This window comes from Myxine glutinosa, chromosome 1 (assembly GCF_964187855.1).
Source record: "Myxine glutinosa chromosome 1, kmMyxGlut1.1, whole genome shotgun sequence".
In the NCBI taxonomy this organism is placed as follows: Eukaryota; Metazoa; Chordata; class Myxini; order Myxiniformes; family Myxinidae; genus Myxine; species Myxine glutinosa.
Genome location: NC_136261.1, coordinates 305,404,355 through 305,426,854, shown reverse-complemented (window position 1 = coordinate 305,426,854; position 22,500 = coordinate 305,404,355). Strand labels below are relative to the sequence as shown.

The window sequence follows — 22,500 nt, the reverse complement described above, 5'->3', positions numbered from 1 at the left end:
ATAAGTAATATATAATCAGTCCATGAGGGGTGATTCGACTTACGACCGCTTCGACCTACGACCTGCTTGTTGGAACGTAACCCCGTCGTAACTCGAGGAGAGTCTGTATATACATATGAATGCGTAAGTTGATACCAACTCATGCACATTTGTACCTACCTCTTACCACATCTTTGAAAAAAAAATATTCGCAAAGACTTGCAGAAGACAAAAAGGATCATCTTCTGCAAGGCATTTAAGATCCCAATGCCTGTGTCCATTGCAAAAGTTGCAATACAAATACTATTATCATTATTATTCATGCACTTTTCAAGCCAGGACAATGAATACAGATCATGAGTGCTTGCGGAACAAAGAGGACCAATCACCAATCACAAAGATAAATGCATAACCGAATGATCTAACACGCTTTAGAAAAGCCACATGAACCCCATTGTACTGTACGAACAAAATAAGTAGGGTAAAAAAAAGAAGAAGTAAACAACGACATTATTTTATCCACGCCTTCATTTTTTTTTTTTGAGCGATGAATGATTGGTAATGTTTTTTTGTTTTTTTAATCGGTCTGTATTACCAGAATCGTTATTCGACTGTGCAATTAAACAGACAAATTGATGTGCTGCTTATGTTTTGAAATTGAATGTCTGTAAAAGTATGATCTTTTCCACCCCACCCCCACTTAAACAAACTTCCATGAAGTTGAAGGTGATGGGATAGCTTGGACTTTAGAGGTGTACACACTTGCCTCCGAGCTGTCCAGCCTAGGTTTTAATTTCGAGCCAGCTAAAATCTGTCACCCTGGTGTTTCACATGCAGGGCGAAGCATCAATGTGTGCACCATCCCTTTGCCTCCCTCCTCTAAAATCTGTTGGCACCTTGTTAAGTCTGTCTTTAATGTATGCTCCCTCTCTAGCCTTTCCGTCACTTCAAATGACACCACAGCAGACTCCGCTCGTGAGAAGGCCGAATGACTCACTTCTGTGTCTCTCTGTACACACCATATCCAGTCGCATGAAAAATACTGAATGGGGCTCTTGGACTTGATTTCTATGCCCCCTTTCACCCTATCATTTGCCCGAGGTCATCTTACATCTGCTTGAAAATCAGCCATCATCATCACATTACATAAACAAGGTAAAAACCAGATCCCCTTCACTACAGACAATTAGCTTACATCTAATCGTCAACAAGGTCGTGGAATCCAATCGCAGTTGACATAAAATCTTTCATTTCCTCCAACGACCTCATCTCACATCATCAATTCAGTTTCAGATCAGGTCAATCGACCTTGGACATGCTGCTTCTGCTCTCCCAACAATGAATGGAAGCCCTCAATATCAGACATGAGATGAGGGCTGTCTCTCTGGACATATCTCGAGCTTTCAATACAGTCTGGCATTCTGCACTGCTCTCCAAACTCTGCCTTGGGCATCCAAGACCAATTCCACTTGTGGGTTACTGACTTCCTGTACTTTTGTAGCCAACGTGTGGCTCTCAACTGAATCCTCTCATCTCATCAAGCCAGGAGTTCCCCAAGGCAGTGTTCTGGGCCACATCTTATTCCTAATCTTCATCAATAATCTCACCATCTCTCTGGAAAATCCCCTTTATCTATTTGCTGATGATGCCATCATCTGCTCCGACATTCCTCATCCCTCAGACAGGCAGGTAGCAGCCTCGACCATCCCCTTAAGACCATGATAGAATCACAAGCTGGTCAAACACTTGGAATATGTTTTTCAATGTTGACAAATCTCACTTTCTCTCTCTGAAAGGACAGTCTGGCAAACCCTCCAATCTACTTTCTTAACAATCCGATTGAAGAAGTTCAACCTCTCAAACCCCTGGGTCTCACTATCAGCCAAGATCTCTCTTGGGCAAACCACATTTCAAAGTTGGTTTCCAAAGCCAGCCGCCGACTGTGCATCCTCCGTCATACAAAGTTCTTCCTTGGCACACCTGAACTGTTATCCATCTACATGGCCTTCATCCGCAGCTTGATGGCGTACTGCTCTCCCAATAGGGCTGGCACCACTGCCTCACACCTCGCTCAGGTTGATGCCATGGAAAAAAACACCTACAAGATCATTGCAATTTCCCACGATGAAGCTGAGTCTACGAGCCCATCAATTTCACATCAGACAGGTCAGTGGTTTCTCCGTCTTCTCCCGCCTCCTTTCTGGTTTGGCATCCTCTGCTCTCTGTGCTCGATTCTGCTCCCAGACTTCCCCCAGGATGCTGCAGGGTGAACACGGTCCGTGAACAACCCCTTTCTGGCGAAACTCCCAAAATACAGAATCATGGCTCACCTCTACTCATTTGTTCCTTTTTTTTTTTCCAAACTGTGGAATCAACTTCCTCATGCTCTTCAATCTCATTCTTCTCTCCAGATCTTCAAGACAGCTGTTTATCACAATCTCAGTTCATCCTCCATCCAAAATCATGTTCTTTTCTACAAGTGTTAACCCTCCCTAAACCCACCCCTTTTCAAGTTTCCAGTTTCTCCTACTGTATCCACCCCCATGTGTCCTCAGCATTCTTCCCCACATCCCTTATTTCTCCAAGTCTCTCTCTATTTTATCCTCAACTCCACTGTTGGTGTCCCCCCGCCCTCCCCTCTATTTCCTCTGTTCCTTTTGTTATGGTACATCCTGATCCATAACATGTTCTCGCTCCTCCACGAGCCTAGACTTTGTATACAACAAATAATAAAAATGCAAAAGACAGACAAACTTGAGAATAATAAAGTCAAGAATCAAGGCCAGGAAATCAAGGAATTTCAAATATAAAAATGCAACACCAACGTCCATCATAGTGAGGACAATTTTACAAGTGGCATCAGAAATTACCACCAGGCTAGAGGGAGTGTTGGTGCTGGTAAGAGGAGGAGTTGATCGAAAGCCTTGGGATTTTGAAGTATTTTAAAGTAGGTGACTCAAATTGTGCTTTGCATGCAATGAAGAAAAAGACCCTGATGAAGCTTTTATGAAAGGGCCAATCCGAGCAGCTAACCATGGTACATCAATACTGCAGGCCATGGGGTATCAAACTAAGCATTAATTGCCTCCTTTTAAGAGGCAAATGAAAATTTTGATTGCAAGTGAGAAAATGGAGGGGGGTGGTGGAGACGGGAATGGATGAAAACGATGCCATGTGCCGCTATGGTCAAGTGGATACACAGTGCGCATGCATCTCAAAAAGGGAAAGATGAATGGTAAAACACCACTTCCTTACATACATGCAAAATACAGACAAGTATACCAATCCACTCCTCCACCGTTTACTGGGCATGCTATTCACGTGATGTTAGAAGCAACCGACATAAAACTACAGCATGCTCACACAGCTACCTCAGTGTGTGCTCAACAGATTAATCAGCAGGCAAGATGAACAAGTGAACAAGATGATGTTGGGAGAAAGTGGGGTATGGGGAGATGTGATTGGGAGATGGTGGGAGTGTGGGCGTTAACACAGTGTGTGACATAGCATTAGGGGGAGCAGGCAGCTGCCTCTGTTTCTGCATGGATGCAAGACGCAAGCTAAACATGTTGGGTGTGGTGGTTGAGAACACAATACTGAAGCTGTGCTCAGGCCAACTTCGGGCCATGCTCCTTTGTGCCGGCGAAAAGTGATGGTGAAGAAGCTATTTGGTGAATGTATTTTATGGAGTGGATAGAAAGTAAATCAAAGCTAACAGTGTGGCTGTAAGGTTGTTGAAAGGGCAATATAGCTGCAGTTGGCGAGTACCTCTTTGGAAAGATAATTTGAGAAACGGTGGATAAATGGTCTATTAATTGAACAACTAGTGGTGGTCATTTGCAAATATTAACTTTTTAAAGCTTTTATGATATTAAAGCAAGGACAGATGGCAGCATTTTTAACCAACGCTTTATATATTCCGTACATACACCATCACTCCCTGTCCCTTACTCTTGCCTCCATCCCCACCCATTTTCCAACTAGAAAGAGCAATCAGAGATTGCAGACCCTCGCCAGGACGTGTTTTCGGTGGTTTTTAAGGCTTTTGTGTTAAAACAAATATGGCGGCCGAACCGTGACCAATGACGTCATCATTTTTTTTTCTCCACCAATTTATCCCGAGATGACACTCAATTTCAACTTGATCGGATGAAGTTTTGTACTTGTCGAATTACGACGTCATAATGGAGGCACCAATGACATCATCATTAACATATGCTATTCCCCATGAAGAGTTCTTTACAATGAGCAATGTCTCAATTTTTTCTATTCAGCGCTTTCGGGGATAAAGAGGGGCAAAATTTTTCAGTTTTTCCAAGATGGCACCCATACATACCACATCATAATTGTCATTAAAAAATTATACAAGAGGTGCACCTATGGTGAAAATTTCCTGTCAATCGGACCAACGGTTGCAGAGAAAATCATATTTAGTCTGTGCGGACAAACAAACAGACAGACAGACAAATGAAAAATCACTCAGAGCAACACTTGGCAAATCAGAACAAAGTAGAATGGCACTCAGTAGAGCATCCTTTTGACCTCAAAAATAATTCGTGGTTGAATTCAGTGACCTGATATGCAAATCGTCTTCAAAGTTTAAGTTAATCTGATGAAAAGACAATTTTAGAAATTTGGCCTATATTGACCTTTCACCTATGTTGACCTCAAAAATAGTTGGTGGTTGGTTTCAGTAAGCTGATATGCAAATCCTATTCAGTTTTAAAGTCAATCAGATGAAAATTGAGGATTTTAGAAATGTGGACAAAGTGGTTGACCTTTGGACTATGTTGACCTTTTTACCTTAAAAATAGATACGATTTTGTCGGACCACGAACTCTACCATTTGGTGAAGTTTCGTGAAGATCGGTTTAAAATTACGACCTATAGGCAAGTTTAAGTGAGCGGACACACACACACGCACGCACGCACGCACGCACGCACACACACACACACACACACACACACACACACACACACACACACACACACACACACACACACACACACACACACACACACACACACACACACGCGCGCGCACGCACGCACGCACGTGATCGACACACTTGTCAAAATTGGTTTTTTTTGCCAAGTAACAAACGAACTCAAATGCAATACCCTCTCCTCTGGCAAGGGTAATAATGTCCCTTTTCTCTCCCTATTCTGAAAAATAATGGAGGATATTTTGAGGTTGTACTTGCATTGCATGCAGGACAAGGGCACAAGGGCACATCGGTGGACAAATGAATACAGAATATTGGATTTGAATTTGGGATCCCAGTACGATGAGCTACGTCTTCAAATAGGAACACCACACAAACATTTTTGCTTGAGACTGGGATACAAGGTTCATAGGCAATATTCCTTTTCTATTTTTTTTGTTGTAGATACAGAAATTGAGGCTCAGGAAAGACCTTGATAAAAACAAAGGGCAGCAAGCTCACAGATTATTTAAATGGTGGTGATTGACAAGCAGTGTTGGTGTGTTATTTCAAAATTATTTTGCTTGCAATGGCCTTGAGGTGTTTGCTGCAGCACAGCTCACCGCAGGTGTGAGTAGGGAAAGAAGCAATTGCTCCATTGCCGGTGCCACGCTTGGCAATGAGTCTCGTAGATGACCAGCCATGACGGCGACAGCAACGCGTGACAGCTCATAGCTGAGACCCGTGGCATTCCGGACAATCTCCACCATCTCCTCACAAAGAGACGCCGGCTGACAGGAACAATCCTCTGCGGCATGACATGACATGGGGCTAAGCGCGACCGAGCGACTCCGTGGACATTCTGTTAAGGTGTCATTGCAGTCACTGTCATCATCAATGTGGTTGTGAGTCACTGTGTGTTGCAGTCTCAGAGTTGGCGATCCATGGTCTGACAGTCTGTCCGACCCAGAAGAGGTACCAGGGAGCTTTGCAGGCGAAGAGGTACAAGAGGAGGAGTTTGAGGAGGTTGTACCATCTGCAGAGTGCTTAAGGCGAGACTCTACCTTGCAAGTTGGTGGTGAAAAAGAGGGAGAGCGATGCTTTGTGGGAGAAAACGAGCCAGAGGAATAAGCCATGCGGAGCTTGGCAAGCGAGGCGCGAGCAGGTCGCATTGGTAAAGCGGGCAGGCTGCCGCGAAGCTTCTGTGCTTTAACAGGAGAGCCGAGGCAGCGCGAAGGTGAATCAGTGCGTGCAAATGGGAAATCAGCAAACAAACAGCGGCTGCATGGCGAACCCTCGCCCTGAGACTGCTCCTGCAGCTTACATCCCTGACCGCCTGTGAGGTCTGAGTCAGGCTCAACAGCTGAGCAATTACAATGTAGTCCAACTGGGTTGACCGTCCCAAAATCACGCTCGGATGCAGAAAGCACTGACCGATTACAGTCAGGCATGCTGGTATTCTGCGCGGTAGACTCCAAATTATGACAAAGCAACATTCTGTTTGCCTGAGTGTCCTGACTGTCAAGTGAGGTGCACGTGTTGCAATTTATCTCTGGTTTGGTGGTGGTGTCACGGTGCAAGGAAGAAGAAGAGGGATTGGAATTTCGAGGAAGGTCGGAAGAAGCAGCTCGACAGATCCAGTCGTCTTGAGACACGTAACATACTAAAAGCAAGGAAAAGCAGGAAAGAGGAGAAACCCAAAGGGAAGGGAGAGAGAGAGAGGAGGGTAAGCAGACAAAGCAAGGAACCAAAACAAAACAGGAGTAACAAAGGGAGTAGTGAAAGGGAAAGGAAGAGAAAAAAAAGGTCAGGTTAGCAAGTGAGAAACGTGGGGAAAAAAAAGTGAAAGGGATGTGAAAGAAGGATGGTTAAGTGAAGCAAAGATAAATAAAAAAAGGAGATTATTATGAAGCCACAAGCCTCTGATGTACAGCCACAGCAGATCCAAATACAAGGCCGAATAGACGCATAGTCCTGCCTGAACAACAATAAGTTAGTAAACAAAAGCACTTTGTCCCCAAAGCATCAACAGTTCGTTTTTACCTGCATTCCTGGTCTTCCGTGGGGATAGCAATGTATCCACCAACTCTTTGAAGCTTTGACCCCCAGCAGGATAACTTGGGCTTTCATCAGCTTCTCCCTTAGGCCCATCACCAACTTGTCCCTTAAGCTCAGCAGACTTAGGTGGAATACCACTGTCTCTGCACAGTGGAGGTGCATTTGTTGTTGAAGATACCACAACATTGACACCAGGTTTAGTGTCGCCTATGATTTGTTCATCTCCAACTTTGCTCGATTGTAGCACAAAGTCTTTTCCTTCCAAAAAAACCCGGGTTAAAGAAGCTTGTCGGCTATCTTGTTGTGGATTATGGGGTGTGCTGCTTGGCAGCCGGACGGAAGTGCTGTTGTACACAGAATGCTCAGCAACGGTGACGAATGGCGTGGATGAGGTGGATGAGATGGATGAGGTTGATGGGGTTGATGGGGTTGATGGGGAAGGGGGAGGAGGTGGGGGAGGTGCAGTAACTCGTGATAAAGATGACGACTCTTTCTCACGCTTTGTAGCTGCTTGGAGAGGAGGATAAAAATGAAAGATGAAAATAAACAAATAATAAATGAATCAAAACATCAAATTATACAAATAGCAAAGGAGATGCAATTTTAACCACTCAAAATGAAATATGTCGGACAAAAAAGCATTCTCTGATGTGGCCAAATGGAAAAGCTATGAGACCAAGGCAATGATCAAATACAATTCTCGAATACCAACTATTTTCAAGCTGGAAATGCACCTGTCTAACACAAACTACTTTCAAGCCAAATTCCCAAACAGATCATTAAAGCTTTATCAACAGGAAGCAACATTCACCCAATCCATTGTATTATCACTACTATTATGGAACTCGGATCGTCACATCCCAATGACCCAGACACAGAAAATCATGTTTGGTAATTAATTGATAGATATGGCTTCATTTAACACTTAATTGTTATTCTTTTTTGAATAAATATCTTGTAAGGAAGATATTAATGTTTTTGGGTGTCCTTTTATGCTCGATTGACCCGGTGTGTAACCCGGTTTAGAATAGGTACACCGTATCCCTGCGTGTCGTAAGAGGTGACTAAAAAGGGTTGGCGTCAGGAAGGGCATCCGGCAATAAAAAACATTGCCTCAAAAAGAGAACCATGACAATTACAACTACATTTGGGCAGGGTACAGCCCGAAGTACCCTGTGGGTGACCCCACTACCTCTCGTCAAAACTCAAGGTGGGGAACCCGATCGAAGCAAGGGTGGAAATCACTCCATTTATGACGACGAAACGTCTGATGCCCGACGTGGAGATCGGTTTCTGAGGTTTGGGACATGGAATGTAGGGACAATGACAGGGAGATCAGGAGAAGTGGTGGAAGCATTGGTCAGAAGAAGAGTGGACATATGTTGTGTGCAGGGGATGAGATGGAAGGGAAGTGGTGTGAGAATGGTGAAGGGAAGGCAGGGACAGAAATACAAGTTTGTGTGGCAAGGGTGCTCAGAAGCCATGAATGGTGTTGGTGTCCTGTTTTCTGAGGAGTTTGTAGACAGTGTGGTGAGTGTGACTAGAGTGAGTGATAGGTTGATGATGGTGAAAATGATGATTGGAAAGCTCTTGGTGAACGTCATCTTGGGATATGCTCCGCAGATTGGTCGGAGCGATGAAGAGGACAAGTTCTGGTGTGCAAAAGAGAAGCTGATAGAAAACGTGGCAGATAAGGAAGTTGTTGTGGTAGGAGACCTAAATGGACATGTGGGAAGGAGTATGGACGGTTTTGAGGGAGTTCATGGGGGTTACGGATATGGTGTGAGAAATGGAGAAGGTGAAAGGATTTTGGAGTTTGCTGATTTGTTGATTTGTAATACTCAGTTCCAGAAAGAGGATAAGCTTGTTACATACACGTCGGTGGGTCAACGACAACCGTTGACTACCTGCTGGTGCGTAGGCGAGATAGGGGGCACCTCCGAGACACAAAGGTGATCCCGGGGGAGGAGGCTGTTTCACAGCACCACTTGGTTGTCTGCGACACAAGGGTGCAAGGTGCGAGGAGAGTTCGGCGGGTGAAGAACCAACCGAGAATGAAGGTGTGGAGGTTGAAAGAGGTGACAGTGAGGGAGGCATTAAAAGAGAGGCTGAGTATGGTAGAGGATGATGTGGTTGAGCTTGAAAGTGGTTGGATGTCAATGAAAGATAGTCCGTTGGGAGCCGTTGGTGAGGTATGTGGATGGACAAAAGGACCACCAAGGCACTCGGAAACATGGTGGTGGGATGATGAAGTTGGAAAGAAGATTGACGAGAAGAGGAAGAAGTTCAAGGAGTGGCAGAAGGCGAAGGGTATGGGGGCAGAAAAGGCAGAGCATGAAAGTTATAAGGCAGTCAAGAAGGCTGCAAAGAAAGAGGTACCAAAGGCACAGGAGGCATGCAGGAAAATGTTCGGAGAACGCTTGGATTTGGAAGAGGGTCAGAGAGCGGTATTCAGGATTGCAAAGCAGATAGCGAAAGAGAGGTGTGATGTGATGGGGGTGGGTTGCTTGAAGGATGAAGTGGGACAAATCATTGTGGAACCAGATGGAATTAAAGGAAGATGGAAGAGATACATGGAAATACTGTTGAATGCAGAGAATGAATGGGATGGCAACATAGAGAGTAACCCAGTTTTAGGACCGGCAGAGAAGATAACGGAGAAGGAAGTTGAGGAAGCGATAAAAGCAATGAAGAGTAGAAAAGCAGGAGGGCCGACGGGAGTTGTGGGAGATATGTTGAAGGCAGCGGGAAATTGGGGTGTGAAGAGAATGACAGAGATCTGCAATCTGGTGGTGAAAGAAGGCTGCATTCCAGTGGATTGGGAACTGAGTACCCTGGCCCCTCTATACAAGGGGAAAGGTGACCCTCTGGACTGTCGCTCGTATCGAGCAATAAAGTTATTGGAGCATGGAATGAAGGTATTGGAAAGGGTGTTGGAGAGGAGGATAAGGAAGAAAGTGAAGATTGACGAAATGCAGTTTGGATTTACGCCAGGAAGAGGAACGACAGACGCACTTTTTATTGTGAGGCAGTTGCAGGAGAAGTACATGGAGAAGAGGAAGAAGTTGTTTCTTGGGTTTGTTGATCTGGAGAAAGCATTCGATAGGGTTCCACGTGAAGTAGTGACATGGGCATTGAGGGAGTTAGGAGTGGAGGAATGGTTGATCAGAGTCGTGATGGCAATGTACAAAAGAGCGTGCACAGCTGTAAGGACGAAGGACGGGAACAGTGGTGAGTTTGAGGTGAAGGTGGGAGTGCATCAGGGGTCGGTACTAAGTCCACTACTATTTGTAGCTGTGGTGGAGGTGCTGGCTCGGAACGTAAAGGAGGGTTTACCATGGGAGTTGTTGTATGCAGATGATCTGGTGTTGATTGCAGAAAGTATGGATGGACTGAAGGAGAAGTTGAACAAGTGGAAGGAATGTATGGAGACAAAAGGTCTGAAGGTGAATATCGGAAAAACGAAGTTGATGGCAAGTGGTAAAGCATGTGGTGAAGTGGAAAGAACTGGGAAGTGGCCGTGTGCTGTGTGCAAGAAGGGTGTCGGAGTGAATTCCATTCAATCTCCCGCGATGAAGCTAACTCCAAGGGCCTCTCACTCACTCACCGCAGGCAGGTTGGTGGTCTTTCCGTCTTCTACCGACTCCTTTCTGGCCTTACCCCCCCAGCTCTCTCTGGGCTCTGTCCCGCAAATATTCCTTCAGGTCGCACAAGATCTGCCTGCAACCCTCTTATGGTTAAACTGCCAAAATCAAGACTCTCTGCTCACCTTCACTCCTTCATTCCTCTTTTCTCTCACCTCTGGAACAAACTCCCTCACTCTCTTCAATCCCACTCCACCCTCCAGGTCTTTAAAACAGCTGTTCACCACCATCTCTTATCTTCCCCCATCCAAAACCTTGATCTTTTCTATCCCCGATAATTTCACCCCAATTCCACTTTTTGAAATACCAACTTCTGTCCTGGAAGTCCTTGGTGTCCTTGTGTTTTATACTTCTCCCACCCCCCCCCCCCCCTTCCCACGCCTCCTCCCCCCAAGCCCTCTCCCTCCCACACATCTCCCTGCTCTTAAATGTTGTGTGCTCTCAAGTGTTTGTGTGCTTCCCATTCTCTTGTCTTCCGCTCCCTCTTTTTATATATTTTGTTTGTCTGGTTGATTTGTTTGTGAAGTAAATGTCAGCTCTTTCACGAGCCTCGATTCAGTATCCCCAAAAAAAAAAAAAAAAAAAAAAAAAAGGGTACAATGTGCGCTGAGTGGGTTCATCAAAAATGTAGTGGTTTGAGAGGGTCATTAACCAGTGTGGCAGCTACATTCAAGTGTAAGGTGTGCACAGAGGGAGCTGCAGATGGAGGAAATGTTGAGTTGGATCTTGGAGACGGCATGAAGCTGGAAGGTGTGAAAACATTTTGCTACCTAGGAGACATGCTGAATGGAGAAGGTGGATCAGACTCGGCAACGGTTGCTCGAGTGAGATATTCATGGAAGAAGTTTCGGGAACTGAGTGGCGTGCTGACGAGGAGGGGAGTGTCGTTGAAGCTGAAGGGAAAGGTGTATGCTACTGCATGTGTGAGAAGTGTTATGATTTATGGGAGCGAGACATGGGTAATGAATGGAGAGCAGCAACGAAGGCTGGAAAGGGTGGAAATGTGAATGGTTCGGTGGATGTGTGGAGTATCGTTGAGAGAGAGGAAGATAAATGATGAATTGCGAAAGATGACGGGAATAGAGCCTGTGATGGATGCTGTGAAGAGAAACAGGTTGAGATGGTTTGGTCATGTGTTGAGGAAGGATGAAAGTGACTGGTTGAGAAGAGTGATGGAAATGAATGTAGAAGGAAGTGGAGGATGGGGAAGACTGAGAAAGACTTGGCTAAAGATGGTCGAAGAAGAAATGCGGGCAAGGGGGTTAACAAGGGGAGATGCAGAAAATAGGGCAAAATGGAGAAGATTGTCATGGGGACCGCAAGGCTAACCCCCTCTCTTGCAGGGAAAATGGCCTTAAAATGCATGTTGTTGTGTTGTTGCTTTATGCTCGATTGACCACGCCCACCAAAAAACAGCGATTTTATGACCCACGTGATCCTCTATGTCATCTCGAGAATAGTTTTGCTGCAGGTCGTTTTTATAATGATTTTGACTATCAGAGAATTCTTGATCAGAGAATTCTTGATCAGAAATATCTTTGTGAAATTCACTTTCTGACAAGTCTGAAGCAAATTGTGCGGCCATTATCCGTTGCGTGCTGAGACAACCTTACCTTTGATTACGTCATGCAGATTACATCATGACCATTGCAATTTATAGGGGCAGTACCCGACGGGTTTGCCTTTTTGACTATAACTCAAAAAAATTATTAGAATTAAAAACCACATTCAGTTCTTTGTTTATTACTTAAAATCAATATAATCAAATCAAAAAAAAAAAATTCTGGGTCTGTGGACCTTTCAAGTTTCCCCAACAACAAAATTAATAATATAACGAGAAAGCGATTGTGTATGGCCAAAATGATTTGCAACATTACAATTTGTTTAAGTATCCTTCTTTTGCTTAACACAAACCACATGAGAAGGGGAAGGTGATCAAGCCAGACAGTGCCAGGTGAGAGGAAATAGCTTTGCAATGTACCATTGCTATTCGTGTCAATAACATTTGACACGGAGTGCATTTTCTCTGGAGGCATTGGAGCGATCGGCGAAGTACAGCATGGTTGTCCAGGAACCTGAAAGGGTAGGATGACGGATGAAAATAAATAAATAAAAAGAGCTGTAGAAAAAAAGATTATTTTAAAGGATCGACATTTTAAATGACAAAAGCTGTGATCTAATGTTCAACATCTTATCTACATCGCTTTAGTTCAATGCAAACGAGTTCTAAATGTTACTCTGCAAAATCTGACCCCTCATTAACAAGCAAAGCTCTCAAAATTGTTAGTCAGTGATGAAATCAACTGGGCAAAATAAAAAAAAATTTTTTCCTCTCGTTTCTCAGGTTCATGAAAGTACAGAGACACGGACAGAAACAGCCACGTTTTGTGTCTATTTGTTGCTTTGAAGGGTTCAGTCAAACAGCCATTGAACAATGGAATAAAGTATCAGACTTTTGAATGAGGTATGCAAAACGACATTTTGAAACGCTGATTGAGGTAGCTGACTTTGAAGGCATTAATCCTCCCATCGGAGAAAAACAAAACGATAAAAAAAACGAAAAAAAGACCAGACAAACAGTGAACACCCAAAATGTCAGCTTCTCCATGCTCCTCAAGGTGGTTAGTTTACCTCAATCAACGTTCCTATACTTTCAATTGTTCTACCTGCCTGCCGATGCATTGTTCTACCTGTCCGAATTGTTCTTCCTAGAGGTATGCCCATCTACCAACTCCGATCACATGGGATCCAACTCAACATCGCTGGATTACGATAATGGCAATCTACGTATTAAATGGTTTGATGGGCCACAAATGCCAGATAACTTGAACCTGAACAACGTGGTTGAGAATGATTGGAAGTGACCTCAGTTCAAGTTATGACAGATGGGATTGAAGATGAATGGTTGGATACGGACAACAGTGATGTGGATGAGTGTTATGTTGTTTATGTCATCATGATATGGTTTATGTAAATATTTACTGTATGCACATGTTCAATGTGAATATAATAATTTCATTTTTATGTTACAGTGCGTCATTGACTAAATATGTGCGTTTGTAGCAAATATCATACCTGACTGCCATTACTCATATGTTTGCAGACCGCATTGCATTGCTGGAAATTATTAACTGCATATGAAACCTTCATATCAAGAGGATATTGTGAAAAGTCATTTTCCCTAATTTGACCGATTTCCATGCATATTTCCACTTTAGGGTATTTGTTTACTTGTGGGCCTGTAACCCACTCATTTTTGCAGATATTGACCACCCATTTGGTTGTGAGGACATGGCCCTGTTTTCTGAATGAATAACACCAAGTTTAGACTTGCGTCTTGTATGTGTCACTCACTCGAACATGAAGGAAGTGACCTTGGTGAAAGTCGTTTTTCCCATTTTCAGAAAATGAAATCCATACAGTTTTAAGATTATGAGCTGTAAATCAAATTTCGTTTCACAAGTGGATGCTGGAACCACTACAGCAACTCAATTCCAAATATTATAACATTTGAATGATGTATATGGGTCAGGAGAGCATGCATTCTGATGTGGAACTTCTTCAAATCCAGGACCACTGTAATTAACACTTTAACCCACGACTCAGGAACCTGATACTTTAACCTATCACTCACGAACCTAAAGACTGTACTTTTCTATTGCCTATGGCCACCCTTAAAGAAAACAAATCATGCTGGACAAATGATAATTTCGTGCAAAACAACGACTCTGGCCCGGGTTCCTCGTCTAACACGTGCATGTACTTATACATACAATATAATATATACATATAATGTAATAGAAACACATACATACACATATACATATAAACACACATATACAAGCATACATAAACCGATATATTATGTACTGGTAAGTACCTGTGAGAGCTATTATATTTGAAGTTATAACCTTAACTTTTAAGGAGTTTATTGATTTTCCAACTGCCAACTGCCATTTCCAACTCATCAGCGAGGCACTGTTTTTCATCGAGGTTTCAATGCTTTCAGCCAAGTTATTTTTCTGCATTTCGTTTTTAATTATTTTGTAAAAATCCATTAAAATACCACTTTAACATTATGGGGTATTATGTGTAGATCAGTGAGAAAAAAAAAAAAACTGTTTTAGGCTGTAACATTTTAAATCCATTTTAAATTAGGCTGTAACACAACATGTGAAAAAAGTCAAGGGGTGTGAATACTTTCTGAAGGCCCAGTATACTTGTTTGGTCAAAATCTCATCACTGGTTGATAAGTTAGCGCAGTAGGTTTTTACCTAATGGGACCTCTGACCTTTGAGCTCTTTATCCCAAAATCGAATCCGTTTGTCTTTCCATCATTATACGTACGTGCACCATGTTTGACTAGGTTCCCTTCAGCCGTTCTTTAGTTATGCAGTGATGAAAACCTATTACGGATGCATGCACGGACGGATCGACAGCCACATGGACAATGCGAAAACATAATGCCTCCGGCGACATCATCAGCTGAGGCATAAAAAAACGAATATATAAACAAACGAGAATGGTACTCGGAAGAGCACATATACACACATAATGTACCGAAGCACATATACGAAGAGCACATATACAGCACATAATACCTGCACCAGGCTTAACAGATTACGTTTTTTTTATTTATCACATTGATACACCAGATCTGCAACTGGACCATTCGCCCTTGTCACACACCAAAATCTAATCACCTTATTCTTGCCACCCAACCAACCCATCCACCAAGTTTTGCCAAAATCCATCCACAACGTTTTGAGATATCATGCCATGTATAGTTTTTGGCTCCATCTCTTTATGGTGAAGAATCACTGAAAATTTTAAAAGTCCTCGTATGCAGATCCGAATCTTCACCAAAATTTAATCAATTTGTCCTGGTCACACACCCAACCTCTCCAAGTTTCCTCTGAATCCGTCCATAACTTCTTGAGATATCTTGCTCACAGACAAACAAGCAGACAGACAGGGGTGAAAACATAACGTTAAACACGTTTGGTGGCGGAGGTATCACACAACCAAAAAGGCAGACACACGGCAAAACAATTAAAAATGATAATATGTAAAATAAAACGAAACGAAGCCAAGAGAGCCTATTTCATAACATAGAATGCATCCACGCTGTGAGCTGCACTGAGCATCTGTTTTTACACACATTGATGATTGGAGACACAAAAAGCATGCAAACAGCATGGAGGAGTTGCAAGAGCTAGTCACAATTTCCAAACAAGCGAATCTCCAGATAAAGTCTAAAAATATTTTAAAAAGGCCTTCTGGAAGTGTCCATAGTGGATGTGACGCTGAGCGTGCTCGACTACAGCCTGAGAATCCACCGCAGTCAAAACTTGACTCATCGGCACCATGTTACATTGAGTATGTCGGAGGCTGGAATCAGTCCGTACACCATGTGCGCTCAACACATTTCCAACAGAAAAATAATCTCCATCTCAAAGCGCAAGATGGTGCTTTACAGGCAAATATTGTTTTCATAGAACAAATAAATTGTTTTGCTGTAAAATCAAGGTTTTCTCATATTGGAGATGTTCTTGGTCATCACAGATGTGCTTTATCAGTAAAATACACCTGGACTCTCTTAAAGAGCAGTGTTTTTTTTTACAGCGATCTAAGGCTCAAGGAGCTTATACATATCTCACGTTAAGGAGATACTGCACAAATAAAGACAAATTAATGCAGTATTTGTGATGCTCACCCTCTCTCCACACCCCTCCCCCATCCTTCATCTCTATACTCTCAGCCAAAAACCTCATTCCCCATGTCTGTTGCTACGGTCTGTGACCTTTCGAGCTCTTCTTCCACCCCCCTTACACCCCTCCGAGTTTGACTTGTGTGGTGTAACCCAAGATTTGAGATCCTGTGATCGGCTATTGTTGCAATCTTTGACCTCTTCTTCTTCTTCTCTTGTACTTCCTCTTCGCCCCTACCCCCTTACCCCTCCCTCACACCCCCCCCTCCCCCCACCGAGTTTGACTTAAGTGGTTTGACCAAAGATTTGAGAGCCTGTGATTGGCTGTGGGGCGGAAGAGAAACAGGGTGGTGATGCGGGAGATGAGGTTGCTGCCGTTTTGAAGAGTGCTTTGGACATTTGACTCAAAGCCGCAACGAGGGGATTTCCCAGGCAAGAAATTGAATGCCTGGTGTTGAGAAGTGTCAGATGGTGAAGGAAAAGTTCAGGACAGATTGACTACTCCGGAAAATGAGGTAGCAACAGATAGGCGGCCATAGAACTAGAAGGCCTCATTCCACGGTGGCGGCTTGTGCTACGCAGCGAGGCCAGGTCACCTCTGTATGGTGGTGGACTCCGGTGGAGAGTTCACCGATTGGCAAAATACTTTGAAGCTGAGATCAGTGAGAACAACAAGCTAGAGAGGGACCTCGGAGTGTGGATAATTCTATCATCCCTCACTCTCATGCCTGCACGTTGGCGGCTACCTTCATCAGGGCGTCTCATGGTGCTGATCGTTCTGTCCTCCATCATTCCCGTGTCGGCCATTTGACTGCTGTCTTGCCTCATCTTTTTTTTATGTTGGAGGCTCCAGGCACGGACTATATAGTTCTTATTGAGGCCAGTCCTTAAATAAAAGAGAGGAAAGGTGTATGATGAAAAGTGTGTGGAGTGTGTTTGCAAGAAAGAGATTGAAGCCAGCCCAGTAGCGATAGTTTGAGTGAGACAGAAAGAAAGTTCAGCAATCCTGACACTGAGAGTGCAAGATGGTTCCAGGAACCACTTTAATGCTCCTAAGTCAGAACGGTAGTACTGCCCTGGGCGGTTGCCGTCTATAACTGACGACCGAAACACACTGGGAGCGATTTTGGTGACTCCGAGTCGGGATTAATGCCAACATAGCTTTCTCGTTCATCGGAGTGGGGGTTATGGCGGGGGTAGGCCCATTGGCCTGCTCTGATTTTTCCCTTTTTCTCTCTTTCTTTATATATATATATATATATATTGTTGCGGAACCCAACGCCGGCCTATAGTTCCCCTTTGAGGGGGGATTAGTCCCCTCGTTTGTGACTGACCGATGTGGTCCCTGAAGCTGCACCGCGACCTCCGGAAAGGCCGGTGCACAGCCCCGTTCGTACCGCGGACAGATGTTACTTGATTGCCGAGCGGTGTTTAGCAACCGCAGCACGAACTGTTACCAAGACTAACCCGATCCTGAAACGTTGGCCAAAATCGTGCCACAGGTGTCCAAGAGGGAAAAGACAACAACGACGGATGTAGAGGAAAGAAAGGCAAAGGGTAAGAAATACAAATATGATTTATTTACTATTTACACAATTGAAAGCAACCAAGGAGGAGGAAGAATAAAAAAATAAAAACAGAAGAAGAAGAAGCGAACACAGTGCACCTTAGCTTACCTATGCAGTCTTACTTAACCCAGGACAGAACAAACAAAAGACAGACTCACACGAATGGGGAATGAAGGGTGGATTTGCTGGAGGGATCAGAAGGTTCAGGTGGTCCACAGAGTTGGAAGGATGCGGGTGGTGGGTGTGATCCCGGCTCGAGTTGAGCAGCCGCCGACTCTCCCCAATCGTCTCCGCACGGCGACGTGGCTTCTTGGCCGCAACTGCCGTCACCGCCGTCGACGCTCCAAGCTGCGGTGGCTAAACCTGCAGTTGGTTCAAAGCTGCGGTTTGTTCACAAGCTGCGGTGGACTCTTTTGTGCATCTCTCTCCCTCAATCTCCTGCTTTTTGCCGCCGTGGGGACGTCGCGTGCTTTTTCCGGACTCCTCCTCTGCCGTATCTTATCTCCGTAGCTCATCTGGACTCATCTGAGGTGGGGGCGTCTCCCGCGGGTTATATAAGCCCCCCCCTTGAACCTTCCCGAACCTACTCGACGGTTCTCCCCACGCCCTCTCAAAGCCAAACCCCTCGTTCTGGGTTGGTCGGCAAGGGCCGGCTCACTCTTCCCCTCTACGACGAGGTGGAGACACGCCTTTCTTCTCCGAGCCGACCGCGTGCTCAATGGAGGCAAATGCAGTTGGTAATAAAGGCTTTTGGAATGGGAATGAAAGGGAATCTACTCTATTTGAATTCGGTGCAATGGAGTATTAATTAATGGAAGACAAAGCCTTAACCTAATACACAGAATAAGGAAATAACTACCAACAAGGAGGAAATATATGATTGGCTAACGTGATTGTATATGACCTAACTAAGGGACGCCCTTTGACCTTTATACACAACTGGAGGAAGGAGGGTGATATTTTTACAACAATAAAAAAACACAATTCTCATTTCCACAACACTGCACCCTCCTCCTCTTAGGCACGTCCCGGGCCTATTACCCTCACTTTTCGTGTGGCACGTCGGTGTAGTTCCCTCTACATTTAACCTGACCCTGTGTGTGACAGTTTTAAAACACAAATAAATATGTCCCGCTGCTCCATTGCACCCTACCTAACAGATTCACGCCCACAGCTAACCGAATTGCGGAATTGTCTTCAAACTACACACTTACGGTGGGGGCGCATTATTTACAATTGACACTATTTTAGTTACAACACGCAACCCAGGACCTGTGATTGTTCTTTTGGGGGGGAGACAGTCTGCCCTGCATCGACGCACCATGAAGCACCCAAAAACACCTTCAAGCACCACAAAGCACCCTTTGGCGCACAGTCACCACAGTTCTTAATAAAAATAACCAAACAAACCCTTGGTGCTGGTCTTCCTCTTCGGCTCCCTCTGCTGGCCATGGTTCTTCCAGATGTTGTCTTTCTTCTTTGCTGGCGGCCTATTTGCAATAATAAATGTGCACAACCGTGTCCATTTTTATTTATTTATGGCCCACAGGGCCGACTATTGTGGTTCACCTGTGTGGCATCGGTGCCCTGTGACCAAGGTCCGCCAGCAAGATCTCGGGCCTTCATGGCCGGTTCCAGCAGAGGGGCCATGCCCCAACCCATGGGGTCCACAAGTGGTGCTCAGCCACAGACATGTGGTCCATACGTGGTGCATCGATGCAGACAGCTGGTTCCGGGAGTATCGGGCACACAATGGCGGACTCACGCACGCTCCCCTCGGCGCCCAGTGGCGCACAGTCCTCGTGTGGGAGACAAGGGGGGGGGGGGGGGGAGACAGGTGAGTGAGGGGTAAGGTCACAAGGGTACACATCAAAAAAGGCAATGCAAGACGAGGTGCGTACGGAGAGCGAAGTGAGAAAGCTCGTCCCTACCGTACGTCTCACCCCCCCCCCCCCGTCACCTACTCTACCCTTGCCCTTACCCCATATTTATAACAATCTACACATTTACAAATTCGTCACTAATATCTCGTCTTCCCCATATTTCCCCTATACCAAATTCGTCTTTACTCCCACTAATCCAAAATTTGCCATCACCCATTCATCATCAATCTTCATAAGGAGGGAGAGACGGAAAAACAGCACAATGTCACACCCACGTCATGATGCATCTCACAATCCAAACATTTGCACAAAAATAATAAAAACCAACAAACCACGGCATGGTGTGGAGCTTTGTCACCTCAGGTGAGTGGATGTAGATGGTGCGAGGAGATTTCCATCCTAACTATCCTCTAACTGACATTAACACACTTTACACTACCTTCCCTGCCAATCCATTGGCCAACTTACACTATGGGTTCTAAAAACCAATTCCCATTGACCAAACTGTGGTGCTTCTCAATTTGGGGTCTCACTCCCCCGATTCATCTCCCGGTGCCCTTGCACAATTTCCGGGCTGAGTCGTGTAGCTCTCCCAGCAGGTCTACCCACCTGCACACCTCCACCACTGTAGTTGCCACCCGAGCATACCTAGCTCCTCACCCTAACCTATCTAACTGGGGAAGGCCCTCTGGCGCTCTCCCCACTCGGTGCCCTCTCTGGCACTGGGCTACCCGGGTCCGTCCTCCGGATCCTCGGGCCCCATCCACAACAACTCTACCGGCTCCCAGAGCCCACCTGTGGCCTCACCTGGCCGACATCCTCACAGTGGTGGAGTGCCCAATCAACGACACATACTAACAGGCTACACGCCCAGCCATTTCCACAACACTAATGCACCCATCATTCTTCCACCACGCACCACAGATGCCAATATCCAACCACAATTTACCTGTACCCTCTACCTAACTCTTCCACTACCCTCCCCGGGTATTCGTGATAGGGGTCCACTCTTCCCCCATTCACACCTTCGCACCATCCACTCCACTCCACAGTTTCCACCATACTCACTCCATACCATCCATTCCATACTCCATATATTCCACACTCCATGTATTCCACACAACCATTCTCCATACACCTGCCGTTGCACACCTGTGCAATCTCACCTGGTGCCACCTGCACCCTCCTTCCTTCCTGGACCATTTGGTCAACACAACACACATCACCATCACTCACCCATACACTGCTCCATACACCTGTTCAGTTGCACACCTGTGCAATCTCAATCGTTCCTCACTCACTGCTCCATACACTTCCACGCTCAATAGACTTCTGAATACATTTTTACACACACACACGGCATCATCTGACCTACCTGTTGCCCTGCTAAAACTCGCGCTTCCCCATCGCCCCTTTAAACTATTGCGCTCCCTCGTCATTATTATCCAACTAATCTACCTGCGTCCCCACTACAGGTATCATTGTCACTACCTAACCTTACCGTTACCTATGGTCATCTTCTCTAGATCCCTACACACTATATCCTAACCCTCCCGGGCAGGTTTTCACTGCCATAAACCCCATAACTAGTGCTCCTTTGCCCCCGCTGTGAGGGATGGCAGAGTTGCCATCTGGCAGAGATGCCAGAGTAGCTCTCACTACCAATTTGGCCCATCCAATTTCAGCCAATCAAAAATTTTCCAATTACTGCCAATTATCAAATTTTGCTTTTGAATTTTGGGTCCAAAACACCATCATCATCACCCGTCTACTCACTTGAGCCTCTCGGTGCGCCAATTCATCTCCAAAGCCCGGCTTCGCAAAGCCGAGCAATGAATGCGGGTTGTTTGGTGCCGGCGGTTAGGTTCGTCCGGCATTCGGTGCACGGAAAGAGGTTTACCCGGGCCGAGATCCCACGCACCATCTCGGCACGGAGCCGTCCAATGGCCCGATCTCGCCCTGCCGGAACGCCTCAACAAAAAGGGGTCGCCATGACGACCCTTCCGACCGGGCCGCCCGTTCTGCCTGGCGGAGCACGGACGCGGCCGTTCAGCGCCCGGCCCGGCGTGGATCGTGTACGGTGGCTCTTTTGAAACCGCCGCGGTTACGATCCCCGCGGGTCCCCGCGGCACGCAAACCCCGGCACGAACCGAGGGCCCGCTTCGGCTATAAGTCGATCTAACCGCTAACCCGGTTAGCGTCGATGCTCCACTTGCATGCTCACACCCCGCAGCCCGTTCCTTGCTCATACATCCAGCCGTTCCCATGCTCCTCGTCATTGCACTTTTTCTTACACACCCAGGTACACTCATTCCGCTCACAGACTTTGTCACACACCTGACCACCGCACACCTTTGCACACACTCGTCGTTCGCACACCTCACCTACACACCTCTTCGCGCCCCCTCCTCTGTGACAACCACAGGTGTGCTCTCCTCAATTTCGTCCTCTAAGGCCACCTTGACCGTTTCTATGTGCATCCTCACCTCCCGGTCCTTTGTCTCCATTGCCTCCATCACCTCGTCCAACCTCGTTGTCAGTCCCTCACGTACCATCTGACATTCCCTCTTCGTCGCTATCAAGTCATTTTTGATTTCGTTTTGTGTCGCTTTCAACCCTCCTAGTACCGCAGTGTTCTTTTCCACCTGCTCCACCAGTTCTTTTTGTCCCACCGTTAGCTGTTCCACCTCCTGCGTCAACTCCTCTATGCCACCTTGCAACTTTGCCGTACTA

At 45.6% G+C, this 22,500-nt stretch overlaps 1 protein-coding gene across 3 annotated transcripts in view; it reads right to left on the bottom strand.

Annotated features, from left to right (window-relative positions):
* NCKIPSD (NCK interacting protein with SH3 domain) overlaps positions 1 to 22,500 on the bottom strand; it is a 143,482-nt gene that overhangs the window by 41,343 nt on the left and 79,639 nt on the right. For 2 of the 3 annotated variants that reach the window (XM_068135396.2, XM_068135416.2), the window contains 3 exons: positions 12,588 to 12,681; positions 6,948 to 7,472; positions 5,528 to 5,712 (listed from right to left, as the gene is read on the bottom strand). In XM_068135396.2, coding sequence (XP_067991497.2) covers positions 5,528 to 5,712; positions 6,948 to 7,472; positions 12,588 to 12,681 — 804 coding nt within the window. The remainder of the gene's footprint in view (positions 1 to 5,527; positions 5,713 to 6,947; positions 7,473 to 12,587; positions 12,682 to 22,500) is intronic. The other variant, XM_068135407.2, reaches the window with a different exon arrangement.